The sequence below is a fragment of the Lepidochelys kempii genome, chromosome 1, assembly GCF_965140285.1.
Source record: "Lepidochelys kempii isolate rLepKem1 chromosome 1, rLepKem1.hap1, whole genome shotgun sequence".
Lineage (NCBI taxonomy): Eukaryota > Metazoa > Chordata > Testudines > Cheloniidae > Lepidochelys > Lepidochelys kempii.
In genome coordinates this window covers 197624445-197644044 of record NC_136380.1, presented here as the reverse complement: position 1 = coordinate 197644044, position 19600 = coordinate 197624445, and the positions used below count along the sequence as shown (strand labels likewise).

General features: G+C 40.1%; 1 protein-coding gene across 5 annotated transcripts in view; it reads right to left on the bottom strand.

The window, feature by feature from the left end:
• Positions 1 to 516: 516 nt before the first annotated feature.
• Positions 517 to 19600, bottom strand: part of IMPG2 (interphotoreceptor matrix proteoglycan 2) — a 94690-nt gene continuing 75606 nt past the window's right edge. For 2 of the 5 annotated variants that reach the window (XM_073306870.2, XM_073306880.2), the window contains 9 exons: positions 17936 to 17956; positions 15585 to 15903; positions 13446 to 15145; positions 12296 to 12515; positions 10420 to 10630; positions 8994 to 9182; positions 7812 to 8010; positions 6054 to 6133; positions 517 to 3120 (listed from right to left, as the gene is read on the bottom strand). In XM_073306870.2, the coding sequence (XP_073162971.1) occupies positions 3108 to 3120; positions 6054 to 6133; positions 7812 to 8010; positions 8994 to 9182; positions 10420 to 10630; positions 12296 to 12515; positions 13446 to 15145; positions 15585 to 15903; positions 17936 to 17956 (2952 nt within the window). In that variant the 3' untranslated portion in view covers positions 517 to 3107. Of the gene's footprint in view, positions 3121 to 6053; positions 6134 to 7811; positions 8011 to 8993; positions 9183 to 10419; positions 10631 to 12295; positions 12516 to 13445; positions 15146 to 15584; positions 15904 to 17935; positions 17957 to 19600 lie in introns of those variants that run through there. The other 3 variants (XM_073306886.2, XM_073306894.2, XM_073306903.2) reach the window with 2 other exon arrangements.

The window sequence follows — 19600 nt, the reverse complement described above, 5'->3', positions numbered from 1 at the left end:
CAGTACTATAGCGGCTGACTGTTTAAATGATAGGACAGACAAAAGCTAGTCAAACTGTTCATTATGCCTTTTTACAGGATAACAAATGCATGAACTCATCCTGACCTATTTTAATGACTCACTTGTCAAACTGAATGAATAATTATCAGACTATTTGTTTGTCTGTGGTCACCTAAGAAACACTTTTGCTCTGATTTCTCACAAACCAGAAATCCCCAAAAGTTTTTGTTTAAAACAGAAGAATAGCAAAGAAGTTGTGCGCTACCCAGTATAAATCTTCAGGCTAATATGGTGCCACAAATCATTGAGAACTTTACTTGGCATTTTTATTAACAAATGAGTTTAACAGTTCTACCAGATTTATTAAAAACTTGTTCCAAGTAGTGCAAATGTTCACTTACAACTTTATAAAATAAATGCCTTTGCCATTCCATTATGTTTTCATAGTCTCCACATCAATTTTAAAAACTGGTCAAGATTTTAAGGGGGGGGGGGGAGGAGGAGAATACAGACACCTTCTTGAAACAAAAACATTTATTGCAGTGAAAATAAGACATTATATACAAAAAGAAAAACATTCCCTGTATGTACAATGAAATACCACATGTTCAGTGTGAGCAGGACCTCTTCTAGGCTACTGCTTATGGATGGGACCACTGGACTAGGGTTTAGCTTTAACTAGAGATGGGCCCAAGATGCATTTTCTAATCTCAACCCTCACCAATGCAATTTTGTTTCAGATCATTAAAGGGAAGGGATTAACAACCATGAAATTTAGATCCAGCTTTAGGTTCAAATTTCAACCCCCCAATCCTAAATTTCAGTACTGTTCAGATCCAGGATTCAGGTATGTCGCTCATTTAACCTGAACATGCATCTGGATTGTGAAGTAAATTGTCAGTACAGCACACCAGAAGGCATGAAGCGTCAAGGTTGAGGGGAGTGGTTTGTTCCCTGGGCACCATATTGAAAATGCACCTTTTTATATCACAATAAGTTTTAGCGTCTCATTCTTAGTTATAACCCAACCGCAAAGAAACATACCTTTGCATAGCACTCCTGCAGTTATCTTAAAGTTTAATTTTGCATCCACGCTGATTCTGCTATTCTTCTCAACTAGACTAGATTACGGGGGCCCAAAACAGAAGGGGAGGATTGGTGTAACAGAGCAATATCCCAGCTATGCCCCCTTTCCCTGCTCCAGCAGGGAGGGAAAGTGGTGCAACTTTACAGTGCCTGAGGGCCACCAAAGTCATCTTTAAAGACAGATTGTGCAGCATCCAGTGATCACACTACTCCACAAGATCTGGCTCATTGACTATGGCATTACGAAGCACCCACCAACTGTTCATGGGCTGTTAAAAGTTGATTTCCAGCTTGACATTTAAGCCATGAGTCCTTACCCCTGGCATTGAAATTGAGGATAACCCAACAATCTGGTGAAATGTTCTTCCACAGCAGCTGTGGAGCACTAAAAACATTTGGAAGAAGTGTTTTTCTTCACAGGAGTCTCACCCAGCTGTCTAAGTTAGGAAGGTAAGTAGCTCTCACCATGACTAAACTGTAATATGCATTGGAAAAGTGGCGAGGAGGGGTCTGTTGGCACTTGTGGGCCTCTGGACTACCACCTTGATTAAAAAAACTAACTTCATTGTTCAGTGGGTATTAAATCAGGTGGGAAGATGTTACTGTTTAGTATTAAATACTAAAGATGTGAACATCCCTGAGCTTGGAGTTCAAACCTGGATCCAGATCCAAATTTCATGCTGGTACCTTCTTTAATAAGCTATACAAAACCCATAGGAACTTTTGAGGGTTCAAAATACAGGTCCAAATTTTTATTGGAAGCACATCTTTATATAATATCTGCCCTGAAAAACAACTTTTTTTAAGTAACTAAACTACTTTCCAGATTTAAAGACTTAACATTAGGTTTCCCCTAAGCCAGAAGTGAGGTCACTGACATCTGAGGAGGCAAAACTATAAAATATATTGACTAGTAAATACTACACTATCTGACTCAGAGCTAGTGGTTGACTAATGTATTATTCAAATATGTCAGCTGAATTTTATCTGGTATTCAGTTGGCTTTAGTTTGAATGATGGATGCATACAATTCTAAGACGAGAAATTCAGTGCCAAAGGAATAAAAAACAAGAATGGTGTCATAAGTAGTCTCGTAGCACAATTAAGCCATTATGAAAATAACCAATCATAGGGAACAAAATAACTAAACTATAGAAGCAAAAATAAAAATTCTCTACATTTAAAATAATTTAGGATGATAGAGTTAGTAATGTAATATTGTAGAAATGTTCTGTAAAGGCAGGGAGGGGGTCTAGCAGGGAGAGAAGCAGAACACATACGCATTCTAGTATTTCTTTTGGTGGCAACCACTAAGTAGTGCACCATCTCCCCAAGCTGACATGTGGCAGTTGAAAGCCAACAACATTGAATTCTTTTGTTTTAAAAGCAATTAAAGTGTCATGAGAGCGGCAAGCTGAATCTTATTAAGTACATGACTATTTATTTTTGTTGGTGAGCAACAAACAAGGGTAAATCAGCCAGCCGTACAAAACATAAATTCTCTAGCAAGATAAAATACATTTTGTCTGGGATTATTATTGGGCCATATCAAAATAATGCTAGTATCACTTGAGCAGAACCAGTATCCTCCAAATAAACCTCTCACCTGCAACCCAAATATTTCCCCCCACTAATACTTTACCTTTGAAACAGGAAAACACCAAAGTAACATGAAAAACTTGTATTTCATTTTAATTTTTTCTTTGCACACCAAGCTAAAAATCTTCGAGATGAGAAAATACATGTACAAACTTTCACTGTCCAGTTCAGGAAATGCTTTTTCCCCAATTAAAATGAGTAAAAAAGTGAATTTTCATGACCTCTGGTTACCATCATAACTGTACTCAGAAAAGCCACAAACATTCTTATAGTTAATCATTCATTTAGAAAACATCTGCATCCAACCAGCAGTGTTTAATATCCATACAACATAAAGACTATATGTAACTTTGCAGTTTTGTGTGTGCCCTGTTACTAGGGCAACAAGGTCATCTTCCACTTCTACTGGCTTCAATTTTTTTTTAAAGCAGCTTCCTGAAATGAAAAAAAAACAGACAAATAGTGATTACGTTTTTCTCTAGACTTTGTTTCAAAGCTCAAAATAGGGCAACCCTTCTTACTTTCCAGCTGTGGAAAATTTAGAAGATGTTCATTTTAAATACAGGCCATAGTTATTACAAATTAAAGGAATTTCAGCGTTTGAAATGCCTGACTTGTTGGTCCCACAACATTTTGCTTCTGGAGCTGACAGATTTTTACTTTTAATCTATTCCCCTGAAATATTTTACTCCCAATATTCTTGAATTACAGCTGTTTTAAACATTCAGATAGCTAAAATAGCACTAATGTAACTGGTAGAAATTCATTATCTATTAACTGCTTGCATCAGTTCTCAATCATTGTAAGCCCTCTTATTTGTTTAACTATACTGATTAGAAATCTATTGTACCTTTATGAAGATTAAAAACTCCTGCAGTAATAAGTTGAATTGCAAGTTTTAGGGTAGTAGTAGATTATCAGTGTAGTACTTGCTTTCCTGGAATTTCCATAGTTGTAGCAGCTTTTGTGGGTCTGTTATCTACTAGTTTTTGTTGTGGACCAGAAAGTACTATTTAGAACACATTTATAGAAACCCTAAAATATGATTATTAAAATAAATTTAGCGTGAGTTACAGATAGGAATCAGTAGGTCGCTCTATACTAGAAGCGGCTGAAAGTAATCTAATAGAATTTTGAGTAGCAGGCCTTGAGTCCTCTAAGCTGTGGAGACTGAGTTCATAGGTTAACATGACAGGTTTATAATTTTATGGCACCCATGATTCCAGATAATACTCTCTACCAGTGACTACAAGTGTTGAGGAGTAACAGCCGTGTTAGTCTGTATTCGCAAAAAGAAAAGGAGTACTTGTGGCACCTTAGAGACTAACCAATTTATTTGAGCATGAGCTTTCGTGAGCTACAGCTCACTTCATTGGATGCATGCCGTGGAAACTGCAGAAGACATTATATACACAGAGACCATGAAACAATACCTCCTCCCACCCCACTCTCCTGCTGGTAATAGCTTATCAAAACTTCCCCAAGGTACAAAATATTCCACCCTTTGTCCTTGGATTGGCCGCTACTACCACCACCAAACTAATACTGGTTACTGGGGAAGAACTGTTTGGACATGTCTTTCCCCCCAAAATACTTCCCAAAACCTTGCACCCCACTTCCTGGACAAGGTTTGGTAAAAAGCCTCACCAATTTGCCTAGGTGACTACAGACCCAGACCCTTGGATCTTAAGAACAATGAAAAATCCTCCCAACACTTGCACCCCCCCTTTCCTGGGAAATGTTGGATTAAAAGCCTCACCAATTTGCATAGGTGACCACAGACCCAAATCCTTGGATCTGAGAACAATGAAAAAGCATTGAGTTTTCTTACAAGAAGACTTTTAATAAAAATAGAAGTAAATAGAAATAAAGAAATCCCCCCTGTAAAATCAGGATGGTAGATACCTTACAGGGTAATTAGATTCAAAACATAGAGAACCCCTCTAGGCAAAACCTTAAGTTACAAAAAAGATACACAGACAGAAATAGTTATTCTATTCAGCACAGTTCTTTTCTCAGCCATTTAAAGAAATCATAATTTAACACATACCTAGCTAGATTACTTACTAAAAGTTCTAAGACTCCATTCCTGGTCTATCCCCAGCAAAGACAGCAGGAGAGTGGGGCGGGAGGAGGTATTGTTTCATGGTCTCTGTGTATATAATGTCTTCTGCAGTTTCCACGGTATGCATCCGATGAAGTGAGCTGTAGCTCATGAAAGCTCATGCTCAAATAAATTGGTTAGTCTCTAAGATGCCACAAGTACTCCTTTTCTTTTTACAAGTGTTGAGTTCTTCAGATTCAACACTGTAATGAACTAGAGGAGGACAAACTGGTAACATTTGCTTGTCTGACAGTTTTCCAACTCCAGTTTTGAAGAGAAACTACTGACTATTAAACAGAGATACTGGAAAGGCTCTGTTTGCCTGTGTTTTATGAAACAGACTATTATTTCATGTCAAATGTCTCTCTGGTACCCATGTGCTGCTGTTGCCTGATCTACTTTTTTCAGAAATGACTAATGTTTTTGGATGCGCAACTTGACACCTCGGAGAGACTTAAATCTTGGATGCTGCGCTCCCAAAATCACTAGCCAGTCCTGAAAATTTAGGCTTTTGTGCAGATACAGGCAAGAGGCCTGGCTTCACCATTCCCTTTCCATGAAGGATCTCTGCCTCTAACAGTTGTTTTTCTGGGAGCCTCATTCTTTGAGTCATCTCAGGAAATTGCAATGGTCAGAGTAAACAGCTGAACTAGAGGGAAATTCTTCCTCTGATCCATATATGCAGATTAAATGTACATTTGCAACAAACCAGTTCAATGGGCATTATGCACAATATGTTCTGCAGTGTGGTTCGATAACTAGTATTTTACACTGGGACAGCAAGTATATTATTGATTTAATCATTTCTTCTTAGGAATAAAAACAAACTTTTAAAGCTGTTTGTGTTTGTCAAGGACTATTCCCCCATTAGTACATTGTTTTACTCACCTTAGATATAAGCAAAAAGAAAAGGAGGACTTGTGGCACCTTAGAGACTAACCAATTTCTTCTCACGAAAGCTTATGCTCAAATAAACTGGTTAGTCTCTAAGGTGCCACAAGTCCTCCTTTTCTTTTTGCGAATGCAGACTAACACGGCTGTTACTCTGAAACCTTAGATATAAGGTCTCACATACCCATGGCTACTTGCAGGGGGGAAGAGGCCAATGTTTATCTGTTTTGAGCATATTGTTAGTTCAAGGGCCAAGTAATAAAGCAAGCTCTATTTACAGTAATACAATTAATAGATTGCTGGTTACTGAAAGGTATTTAGGTGAAACATTATGAACGGCCAGAATGTTATTCAGAGAACACATTTCACTTACATTTGATGTTGTTTAACAAACTCTGCAAACTGCCGATCTTTGGCATAAAGCTCTATAATCCGTATTCTGTCCTGGATTTCCTGTAGTACAAGACACACAATATTATTACAAGAACCAAAATAAAGTGCACAGCTCTAAATACTAAAAAATAACACTGAAAAGTTGGACCAGTTTTACTTCGCATTACAGCTGACTAGTATACTTTCCTAGTCAAGGAACAAACACTGGAATGGGGCACAGTTTATAAATTATTGAGCATGTAAAGCTTTCATCATAAATCATTTGCAGAACACTTTAAAAGGGGATTCTAGTCATTCTTTTCTCATTAAAATGGGAGCAACTCTTCAAAATTAGTGTACGTCTGCTACTATAGATAGAAGCTATTAATACAATTTAGTAAAAGTCAAGAGATTATTAATGGAGAAAATGACACCGCAAAATCTGTTACCCTCAAAAGAGGGTACCGTTGTGTGTGTACACAAACAGAATGTCCAATAATGCGGGTCTGACTCATCTTTATCAGTAACTATGTAGACTTCAGTGTAATTATTCATAATTCACAGCAGTGAAAGTGAGAGAATATTATGCCCTACGTTGATAGAGACTATAGGAATGACAGCTGTAGTTTATACAATACTTATGACTGACCTACAAACCACTTATACTACTGAAAAATACAGCTTTAAAAAAACCCCTCACCGCCGTGGGTCACTGAAAGTATATTCCATTCGGTATGTTCTTTTAGACATGACAAAAACAGCTCCTTCTATGGTGTGTATATATATGCTTAAATTGGTCAACACTATTGGTAATCCAAGATGATGTTAAAAATGGCTGTAGCTTTATAATTTTAGACTTCTGAACGTTCCATACAGATTTAAAAACGGGGGGAAATTAAAGTAAAATTAATTTTACTCAAACAAACATAGAAAAGTAAGTATTTCAGCTCAAGGCCTCAACAATAAAATCAGCCTCCATCCTGGGACCTGCTCTCTCCCACATTTAATTATAACTATTACTGTTACAGAGCACCTTTTGAGATCTACAGATGAATACTGTACAGAGGGACATTAGTAGCATTTCCATCATAGACCCCATTTCCCCATCTGTACAATACCAATAATGTAACTTGCTCAAGGCTTCAGGGCCAGATTGCTGGCACAACTGAGACTAGAACCCTCATCTGCAGACTCCCAGAGCAGCATCCTAGCTGCTAGCTCCACTTTGTCTGTCTACATATAAATGTGGAAATGGGCCAACACTCCCAAACTTTGCAGAAGATTCTATTAAGAACTGAACACTTAAAAGCATGTGCGCATCCTTGGAAGAGAGATTCTAGCTATTTGACAGCTCTGAAAGAAGGCACTGCTTCCTCCAGGGATGGAGCTGGCAGCCAAGACAAGTGGCTTTTTGAGAGGACACCAACTTAAAAAAAATTGTCAAGTTGGGTGCCTCTGCTAGGACAGGAATAGCTTTAACTGAAGCTCCATAAGAATATCAAACTATTTAAAAGTGCAGCTGTTCAACCATGGGGAAACTCTTTACAGGCCAGAATCTAGCTCTACCTGTGTGTACACAAAGGAGGCAAGAAGCCATCTCCCTCTCAAACATCTGCACAGGGTGCAGCCACAAGTCTAGTACTTGTATTCTGAGCACAAGGGCTGGGGGGAGTTACCAGCAGTTTTAAAATACCTCACAAGGCTCGGTCATAATTCCACCACCTGGCACTGCGGGAAGCAAAGCTACAAAGTCACCCACCTCCTTTGTGAGCTCACTATGCTCATAAATGTGCCTTATCTCTTCACTGCTGTAGTCTGTGGACGTCTCTGCACTGGTAGAGCTGTATGAGGTGAGCTGTGGGTATCTCCGATAGTAGTGGCTGTACCCAGTGGTATCACTCTCATACATAGGGTTGTACTTCACTGCATTCTCAATGGAGGAGAGGCTATCACCCTGCCTGTGAGAGAGAAAAACAAAATACAGAGGTCAAGTATTGAGGTCTTTCAGAGTGCTCTTCAAAACATAGATCAATAGATCTTCAGGGTATTCTAGGCAACAGCTGTGGAGTTCAACTCATGTCCTTCTGGATTAGTGAGGCCATGGGAGAAGTGGGCTTGCTGTCTGTGTAGACTGCCACTGACTCCTTTTGGGGGTAGGCTGCTAGCATCCTTAACAAAGCTATTGTAAGGCCTCTGCTCAAAAAAACATTGTTTTGACAAACTTGTCAGCTAATGACCTGCATCCAATTTCCCTTTGTGAAGGGAGCTTCAGAAGTCTGTGGTGAGGTAACTTGGAAGTCCAATGATTTCTTTGACCTCAGTCAATCTAGTTTCAGGCCTGAAAGTCAAAGGAGGACTTTGACTTACGCAGGAGGTGATGATGGTTTATCTCATCCTAGGAATGGATGAGGATCAGCTTTTCATGCTGTCTTTGATGTTGTTGACACATCTGCAGTCCCTATCAGGAGCAGATGGGGTGGATGGCCCTGCGTGGTTACATTTTCTTCTCTACAAGAAATCCCACAAAGTGGTTTTTGGACAGTTGCTCACAGGATCTTTGGGTTTGCTCATACAAGTTCAGGGCAAACCCATCCCTCTTGTGCAGATGAAGCAGTTAGAAGGGTAAGTGAGGCATAGAGGCTTTGGGTTCTGCAATAAACTGATGACATCAGCTCCATATCTTCTGCCTCATCTTACCTCATTGGTGCTTAGGACACACTTACCCAGTGTTTGTATGCAAATTGGGCTTGGAGGAAAGCTAGCAGGCTAAAGTTAAATCCTCACTTGTAGCAATGTTGGCAGGTTAGAAAATCTGGGGGAGATTATACCTGCAACCCTTGAGTGCATCCACCTTTTGTTACTCAGGTTTGTAATTTGGGGTTCGTGTTAGACCTGTAGCTTCTGGTCAATAGTGCTCTAGAACTTTAGATGCTCTACATACCCTAATGAGTCCTCAGTGTCACTTTTTGAGTACTGGTCTCGAAGGGTCCTGGCCAGGAAGAAAATTACAGCAGATGCCACAAGAAGGAAGCCAGCCACTGAAGCAATTGCGATACCCACAACCAATGGCTCTGAGACATACTCTTCACAGTGCTCTCCTCTGTACCACCAGTTCTCACCTACACGACATCTGTAATCCCCCACACCAGCAAAAAAACAAGGAAACAAGAAAGTTAACTACTGATACTAAGAGATCAATGGAAAAAATCAGACACTTTACTACTATAGCCTTCTTCAATATTTCCTAAGCATTAAACTTCCAGTTGCTGACATGCTAATTAAGGTTGTTTAAGAATTTTACGGGAGCGCCATTTAGCAATTATAGTGGGATATCTTTTGTAGGGAATTTTAAATGTTAATTATTAGTTGACAAAAGTGTGGTATGTGTGTATATTACAGATGATCTCATTAAATCTATAACACACATTATGGTTAAAAGATAGTTTTTTAAAATGTGTATTTAATTTCTCTGATGTTGGTTGTAACTCTTATGTAAGTAAAGTATGGATCCTAATTGCTGAGACCTTAATACTTATTGCAAGTGATTTTTTTTCTAGTCAAATAATAATTAGTATGTTAATTTCCTTTTTATTGCATCAGCTCTTCCTACCCAACCCCCTGCTTTGAAATTCGTGTTTATTTTTTTTTTAAATATTGTCATGGTTTCCTAGAAGAAAATTACATATTTTTAATATGTAGCAAGAACACTGGAATTTGGTTGAGGAGCAAAAATTATGATGGGCCTAGTTCTCCTCATACAGTTTGAATAAATCAGAGTAATTCCACTAAAGTACTTAGACTTACACCAGAATCACCCCTCAAAAGCCTCTGGTACCAAAAATGTACTAAATATCTAGCCTTCATCATCCTATTGTTCATTTTTCTAGTCACTCTCAATTGCCTGGATAATGGTGTAGGTTATCATACCAGCATAGACTGCCTGTCAGAGGAGGCCAGTGTCTTTCAAAAACTGAAAATAAATGCTTGAACCACAAACGGCTCTGTTTGTTCTGGTCTTTGATAACTTGTACAGGGTGTTTCCCCCCATTTTGATATTTGTTCATATTGGTTTCTCCTCTATTGGGAGTACCATTTTTAACTCAGGTATATTGGATTTGCCTTACAAATTTGAATTTTATAAAACCATCAACAAAGTGACGTTTTATGATGATTTGTAGCATTTTACCACATGAAAATATCCAACAGTGGATTGAGTGTTAATCATTAGGGTCCTCTGTCATTACACTCAACATTATGCCTTGTTGTGTTTTGTTGTTTTGGCTTTTTGGGGGGACAGGGATATAGAATAGGGAAACAAGGTTGGTACTTCCTGTTTCTGGAAGCCACTAAGACAAAGGATAACATACCTACATATGGCCCCTTGTCCTGGGATTATGTCGCACTTCCCATCATTTTGGCAAAAGTCTGGTTGTAGGTCACAGATGCTATTACAGGGCAATCCTTCAATGCTTAGATAGCCAGGATAACAAACACACTCTGCCTCACCACTCCAGCGATTTACTAAGCATTCGGAGAACTCATTGCAAGCCTGGAACTTGCAAGGATCAGCTTGATCTCCTGAGGACAGAGAATGCAGACAACAGATTGGATAGTTTTTAGCTACCTGGTCTGCTCTGTGTCAATGAGCATTGTAACCTACCACACTGAAATCAACCAAGGAGATAATTCAAGACTCCTGGTCATTCTTAGTACAAATATAGCATTGATCTGAAAGAGCTTTGCCAAAGAGCATATGTAGTGTTAACCTCTTTGTACCCCACTTTCCCATCTATAATATAGGGATAAGTGACTTGCCCAAGGCTAGACAGTGAGTCAGTGGAAGAGCTGAGCATACAACTTAGGTCTCCTGCCCCCCATTTTAGTTCCCTAGCCACTGGACTATGCTGCCTGTTTCATGCTTTCCATCATTGGCACTTTTGCCATTTCTCAAAGTTACTCTCTGCTTAAAATACAGCTGAACTCCAGCACTATCCATTATAGAAGAGCTGTATTACAGCCCTGAGGAGAGCGTACTGAGGTTTGTATGTATCCTTGCAGTACGCACAGTGTACTAGAAGAGCCTGCACTTTCTTTGATGCCTCATCTATCACCACATCCCACTGAAATCTGACCCATACAATGAAACTAATTGTTAAGGACAATTTAAAAATCAATATTGAAGATTTTCTAACCAAATTAGATCTCTCCCCTTCTCTGTTGGGAGACCAGCTACTTCAACGCAGTAGTCACCATTTGCCAATACATATCGCAGTTATTTCCTGTTTTTAGTATAGGGGAAAATATTTCTCTGTTACTAATCTATGCTAACTGTTGGCAAATGCTGACTCTTTAATTGCAAGCATTGTAAGGTATCTCCTGGAGATCTTGTTTTTGTACAAATATCTCTGGAAATAGAGGAAGAGAAATATAGAAAACAGACTTTTTTCCCCCCTTAACCAGAGGAATTGATTAACAGAGGGTCTTTTTCACTGTTACTGAGATCAGACCCAGAATTCCAGAGTAAAGATTCACCCTCTTTTGGGAATTAGATTAAAGACTCAAGAATGGCCAGAAGATAGAAGTCCAACTTGGAGTCAGTCTACAGTGTAAGTTATGTAATATTAGAAAGTGACCTGAGGAGTCATGATCATTAATGTTTGTTATAGTGAACCAGGAGCAGCTGCCAGGACATTAACCCCATCTACACAGTGTGTTGATGCCATGACTCAATGTTGTGTTCCAACAGGAAGCAATTTCCCAGTATACATACACCCTTGAATGAGTTATTTCTGGGGGGATGGATCTTTCTGCCTACGAAGAGCTGCATGGAAGAGTCCAGCCAAATGGGGGAGCCGGGAACACCAGCATGCTAGAGGGAGGGAGGGGAGACTGGGAAAAACAGGGACCAAATTCTATCTTCTAACTTTCCCTCTGCTTGCAACCACAGTGAAGTTGGTGGAGTCGCATAGGATGTAAGTCAGCACCAAACACGGCCCCAAATTTCTCTAGGAGGCCGTAAAGTTTTGGTGGATGTTGGTCCCATTTTACCTTAATCTGTCCTGCTAAACAGATTGGTTTTCAAAGTTTTAAAAACTCTGCTGACACCAAGACTGAGAAGAGTGATGGTGCTCTTCTCTAAGGCTCTGAGACACTGAGAAAGTCTGCTCAGGTTTTGAGCCCCAAGCATATTTGACTCGGCAGACGCTACTCACTGCATTGGCAGCACTCCCACACTGTCATTACCTGATTCCACGTCCAAGGAGTACTTGTCAATGGCCAGGTTCATGGTCTGGTAAGCAGTGTTGCAGAAGTCTTCCAGAATTACGTAGACCGCATTCGTGACATTACGAGGCACAGGTTTTTCAAACTTCATGCGGCTGTTCACCACAATACTGCCATTCCTGAAGTTCAGGATTTCGAGATTCTGGAAACCTGTTAGATTGGACTGGAGGTAGGGAACCAGCTGCAATGTAGGAAACACAATATCTGTACTGCTGTATAAATGCGATAGAAGATCTATTTCTGAATCTAGTTCCAGGCCAATTGTAATGCTATTACATCACACACAGAGACTAGATATTTTGTCCCAATCACATTCAAAGAAAGGTATCAAAACTGTACCCAGCTGAGGCCCTACTGGCAGCTTATCAGGAGCCTGAGAGATTCACAGAATTTCCATAATATAGAGCAAATCACTGCAGGCTCCCTGCTCATACTGCATAACAGGACTTAACGCGTTGGGTATCACCCTTCATACATTTGGCTACTCCAGCCAAACTATTGATTTTCAGCTTAAAAACTGATAATTACTCCTGTGGCATTCTGCCACCCATTGGCTATTTAAGAGATCAGTAGATCCACAGGCAGTTTAACTCACTGAGCTACAGATTTAATAAAATAGTTGCTTTAAATAAAAAGCATCTTAAAACAGGTGAGAGCATCCAGTAACATATCACTCTGCACTCCCAATTATTTTTCTTTTCACCCATTGATAGAGCAAATGAAGACACTGTTTGGAAATGTGTGAACACAAAGGGCCAGTAGAGCCAATTAAAATACATGATTTACAGCAGCCAAGCGTCTGTCTCAGTGTTACTAAGTATTTAAGAGACTTATTTTTGCCTTGGTAAATCTGTCCCACACAAGTGAAACGTCAAAATTTGAGACACAAATATTCAAATAAAAGCGTTACATTTTCCAGACAAATTCTCCCACTATCATAAATATGAGTTACTCACAACTTGTGGGATGTACTAGGCTGCTGTAATTTTGTTGCAAACAATTTCTCTCTCTCTCTCTCCCCCCCTTTTGCTCACATGCATGGTAAGAAAAGGTTTTAACTTAGGGCTTATAGTAGCTGCTAGTAACATATTCATTATAAAGTGAATCTTACCAGTTCTAAGAATCGTTGCTCCAGTGCCTTATATTCTGGGGAATTTTTATTGAATAGGTCCTCTGAAAACATCATGTTGGTAACACGGAGGCTAAAGAATACCACTAAAGCTCGTGAGGACGTGGTAGTGTTGCGATTTGCATGCGTGGGCCAAGCTATGCTGGCCATCTCTGTGGAGTGAACATTGGTAGATACCTCCATGCGACTATCAGTCATACTTCTTTCTTCCAGGTTCATCTCATGAGGATACAACATTGTGCCCACATGATCCAGCACTCTTGTAGTCATGTCCTCCCCCAGTTTTATTGAGCTAACTGTATATTGTGTAGTAGGGAAACTGGACAGGGAACCAATAGGATTCTTTGTTATAGTCACTGTTGCAAAAGAACCCACTGCCATATTTAAGCTACTAGGGGAACTAGTTTCATGGTCTGTACTAGACTGTCCAGTGAAATCCTCTGAACCAGTCGGCAGCTCCAGTAAATAAGGAGCTATCGTTGAAACTTCAACCTTACTCGGTGCTTCAGATTGCATATCTTGTTCTGCAGGTTTCTCAGATGCCCTTTCAGTGTTGTGAGTAGGCCAAATATTTATTGGTTTCACAGCAAGCGATCCAGAAGCTTCTTGAGTTGTCAAGTGCAAATCTGGAATTTGCTGCTCCTCCATGAAAATGTCAGTGACTATATTTTCCATCACAGGAGTTGCCGTCAGGACTGTTTCTGGCTTGAGGAGCCCAGTCCATGAGGAATCCATGTCTTGGTGTCCTATTGTAACAGCTACACCTGATTGGACTATTGTGGATAGTTCTTCTGGCTTTGTCCCTTCCTTGTTTTGGTTTCCTACTGCTTCATAAATGATTTGATGATCCTCACTGGACTCTTCAGCTTGTTTAACATTGAATGTCTCTGTAGATGTAAGGAGATGACCTTCTATAGAGATATCTTTTTCATGTGGTGAGATGGAGGTCTGTTCATCTGCCATATCTAAAGAAGAATAGTCCACTGAGGGCTCATATGTAAAGGATGAAGAATAATCAGACATGCCTGATGCCTCTAATGTTTGCATGGACAGTTCCACATTCAAGGTTTCTTGTGTCCATAACATAGGCACCTGCTGAGTTGCAGTTTCTGAAAGTCCAGGTACATTTGATTCAGAGTCATCAGTGAAATCCCCTCTTGCATTGGTCATGCCTCCATCCTCAGGATTACCATTTAATTTCTCTATAGAATCAATTATATAATCCAGGGTCTGTCCCTCAGGAGTATCCTGTGCTCTGATTAACAGAGAATCATTTTTATCTTTCAGCCAGCTTTCAGGAAGACTGTAGAAAACTGGCTCTAATGTTGCTATGCCCCATGGCCATGCCTCTTGACCTGAAGCATCAAATGCTGATCCAGATCCATCCTCATAAATAATTTCTCCTCCTGGATACAGATCGGGTTGCAGAGGGTTCACCTCTAGATAAACTTCTCCGTCCTCCAGGCTGTCACGGGATATAGAGTCTATGTCAATGGGCATGGCTTCTCTTGCCTTCTCTGCAGAGATCACTCCCTCATTATTAGGCTCTGTTTCTGATGTAGAGGCCATTGTTGGTATAGAAGTCGGAGGAACCACAGAAATGACTGTGGATGGCATTTCTTTTGGTGCAAGATGAGGGTATAGACTGGAAGGCAGAAGAAAGCCTTCCGACACTCCAGCATCTTCAAACACAAAGTCAACAATTTTCATTTAGTTGTGTTGTGACTTATGTAATTTTAGCTTGCCAGACTCTATTTCTCTTATATCCCCAAGGATCAGTAACTCTGTTTTTCCCCATTAAATACCTTGATCTGCTTACATGCCAAAGTTAGAAGTATCTATTGCAGATTTATCTACTGCTGTATCCAGCTAAAACTACTTGGCAGTGTTTCTGTGAAATGGAATAACAGGGATCATGCATATACCATTAATCTCTTTAGGGACAAATAGGCCTTATTAGTTGCTATAAACATTTAAACTTAGAAGTTGGTTCTTTTTAGTCACACCTGACTGAATACACAGGAGTTTCTAGGAAGTTGTTTTGGAGGGCTCTGGCTCCTGAGCACAAGGTAACATTGTTACCTAGACTTAAACTTTAGTTAATGAAGTGAAGTAACTTACCATCTTTGAAAGAAGCAGGGATAGACAGCCATTCCTGAGAGTCCACAGGAGAGCCATTTTCTAATATTGATGGGGTGACAGAAGGAAGAGTCTGGCTCCCTTCCTCTAGACTCATCCCACCAGGAGAAGAAGTGAGGACAGCCTTTGGTGTTGAATTCATGTTGTTCTCAAAGTCCAGGTTTTCTGATCTTAACCACATTTCATTGCTATTGGACTGTTCACTATCAAAGGTGAAACCTGATTTGGTGAAATCAAGTGGCAAGATATTGCTTGCAGTTGTTGCTTCTGCAGAGGGCCACTCAGCTAAAAGGGCATTATCCTGAAAGACAAATCCATAATAACCTATTATTGTGTGACTTGTGTCTGCATATGGACTGCACACAATATGCTAAGTAGTACAGTAATTGTTAACTAGTAGCAGCTTCTGCCTGGTGGGCTTCTGTTTCTCTGATTAGAGGATAACATGCACTATCAAGAGGTTCCAAACTGTAAGGATGACCTACATTTTAAGTCAGCCCACGTTCATTCCAAAGGATAGGATCATATACAGATTCTTTAGAGGAGAACAGCAGCATTCCTTTAAAAATGATATTCAATAGCAGTGGGATACTATGGATTAGAATGTGCACCACTTATGCCCATCTGTTTTCCTTTTACCAACTGAAAGAATTTACTGATGTGTTATAAATAAGGTTACAATTTTGTCACAGTAATTTTTAGTAAAAGTCAGGGACAGGTCATGGGCAATAAACAAAAATTCACGGAAGCCCAGGACCGCTCCCTGACTTTTACTAAAAATTACTGTGACAAAATGGGCCAGACAGGGGATAAGAGCCCAAGCTCTGCTGCGTGAGGGGTGCCGGGCTCCCTGCCACTTGTGGCAGATGGGACCTATAGGAGCCCCGTGGCAGATGGGAGCTCCAATCCCGCTGCCCCGAGGCTGAAGTGGAAAATGTCACAGAAGTCTCTGAATTAATGAATTCCATGACATAATCTAATCCTTAGTTATAAACCAGTAATATTCAATTAAAATTTTTCACAGGTCAGATAAAGCAACTTCCGTATCTTGGTAAGCTAAAAGGCTCTCTCTAGGGTCACAGGGCTCTCCAGGCGTTTGCTCTCTAGGGAGCCTGCCAAGGATTGCAGTCGTTCAAAAGTGGTGTGCCGGATTGTATTTATTAATCTCATAACAACAGGCTAAGCATGCCAGTAGACAATATTCCAGTGAAAACTTGCAAAGAAATAATTATACAAATACATTGCAATGCTATTAAAACAGCATGCTATTCATATTAATTCTATTAAAACTATTAATTTAAAACTGGAAATTAAACTCACAAGATATTCAGTGAATGGACATCTTATTTCCCTTCCTTATAGCCTGATATTTTGATAGCTGCTCTGTGGGGTTTTATTTTTTTTTGTTTTTTTTCCTGAAAAACTACTGTGCAGGACGCAATCAAGTTAACTGATGAAAGCACATCAATTACTGATTGCTTTACGTTACGTAGGCACCTGCTTAAAAGTGTACCCCTGTAAATCAAAATGGAGCACCAAAATCTAGCTTCAGTGTGTTTAAATATAAATTAAAAGTTTATAAATTAAATACACGGCGTGATAATAGAGGGAAAATAAATGGAGGTGCATCTGCCCAGCCCCCATCAGTTCTGCCCTCTAGCTCTTCCATCTGCCCAGCACCCTAATCCCCCCATTAAGTTCTTGCCTCTAGCCCTCCCCCCCCCCCAATTATCTGTGGCCTTCCCAGCCTCATCTCTGCTCTTACTGGGATTCTTCACCAACCCTCACAGCCCAGGCTGGGGGGAGGCTGCAGCAGGGTACCCCTCCCCCTTCTGAGGTGTGAGGGGAAGGCTCCACTGCTTCTTCACCTCCTTCCCTCCCCTTTCTCACATTGGGTATTACAGGGAGGGAACAGGGAGTGGAGCCGCCCTGAGCTGCAAGGCTCTTTCTGCTCCCTCCTTCCCCTGCCCCTCTTGTGCGCTGGGAAGGCTCCCCTCCTATTCCCCCAACCCTTCCTACAAGAATAGGCTCGGCTCCTGAGAGGTGGGGAAGGAAGCTCGGCTGCTGCTTCCCAGCAGCCACGAAGGATCAGCTGACGCTCAGTGGCGGGTGGGCGGGCGGGCCCCATGGGTTGGATGTGGGCCACGGGCCACCAATTAAAGAACAATGTTATAAGCTACCCATCAGCTGCCTCAAGCACCCCTGACTCTAGTACAGAAACCCATCCGTCCCCTTGGAGTTCATAGGCATATCTGGGTAACACCACAAACTTTTTTAAAAAGCCTGTTAAACCAGTGGAATCTATAGTAAGAGGAAGAATGCTTAGAACTTACATAGTCCTTTTCATCTGCAAGCTGAGTGAAATGCAGAAAGTAAACAAAGAACATACACATGAAAAGCAAATTTGATTTCAAAGCTTCTCTCTTTCTTTCCTACATTCTACTAGTGTGTGGGCATCATAACCATCATAGTCCTTAGCACTTTTCATCCTCAAACGTTAATCTATCCACACAGTACCTCCTGAGAGATAGGGTAGGTATTGTCTCCATTTTGCACATAGAGAAACCAATGCAGAGAGATTAACTTCACCAAGACCATAGAGGGGGGTCAGCATGTCATAACTATGACTAGAACTGAGGAGCCTGGCTTCCAGTCCTTGGCACAGAAAAATAAACCAAGTGGGCAATGGGCACACCAGTGCTCATTCCCCTAGCATGAATACTCATCAAAGACTCATTTAAGCTCAAATTGTCAAATTCAAATTGCATCTTTGGTTGTAAAACTTGCAGTCTGCAAAGTGTGAGCCTCTATCCTGCACTGTGATTCACTAGTGCAGGCCCTTGGATTCCACCAAGGAGAGGGGTCCATGCTTGCAAATTACACTGCAGGACACGTTAGTTACAGAATTCGTCCAATAAGGAAATAGAAACAATACCGTATGATTTATGTAATGAACCTATAGGAGTGTGAATTGTGAACACTCACAATGGACTCTTCACAGTCTACACCAAAGAATTATTCTGAAGTAATTTGCAAATGATGAATAAATCTGAGAATTTAATTACCTGTGTTTGAACAATTTGTGAACAAGGCAAAAAAAATGCGAATCTCACAGAATAAGCTCTTTTCTTGTGGATTATTTGCGGTGCTCTTTTATGACTAGCCGTTATTCCACTCCTGATATCTTTGTAGGCGGTTTTCATTTTAGCAATTACAAGCGACCAATGAATTGAAATTAATATATATGAGTTATGTGCTTCAGGAGCAAAAATCACCAATGCGTGTAAAACTATCAGGGTTTGTTTTGTTTTTTTGCAAGATTAGCGAAATAAGTATTAAAAAGAACAAACATAAGAACTGGTGTCAATAACTTTTCAATGCAAAATTTTTAAATGTTAGCGCACCAGTGCCAGGAATTGCACTTCATCATTTATGTAATGTGGAGAGGTGTTCCTATGACAACTAATGCATTTCAAAGATTCTTGTTATGGTGCAATGTTTTATTAACAAGTTTAATATTAGAGTGGCAAGTTCTGTTTTTGCCAATATCATTTGAATGGCTTACTAATATGACAGATCACTGCAAAAAGAAAAAAATCCCAATTTCCCATTTCTCTCTGCCAGAAAGACATTACCTTCAATAATCCAGCCTGTTACAACAACAACAAAGTCTGGTTTAAATCCTATCTGCAGGATTTGAGAGAGATACAGCGACGAGGATTTGTAAAATTTAAAGAGGTGGATCTAGAGTTAATTGATATCTGCTACTGATCAGTTTGTGAAGTCAGGATAGTCCCACACAAATATGATGAATTAAAATACAGTCCTTAAAATTTTAACCATTTCTACAGAAGGGCTAATACAAAATATAGCAGGACTCATTTTATCACTGGCACTTAATTTCTCCCATATTGCTTTAGCTGTGAAGAACAGATATTGCAACTGAGCCATTAAAAAAAATTCAGCCTTGTTTTCTGTTTGTAATCTGTCCATAAGCA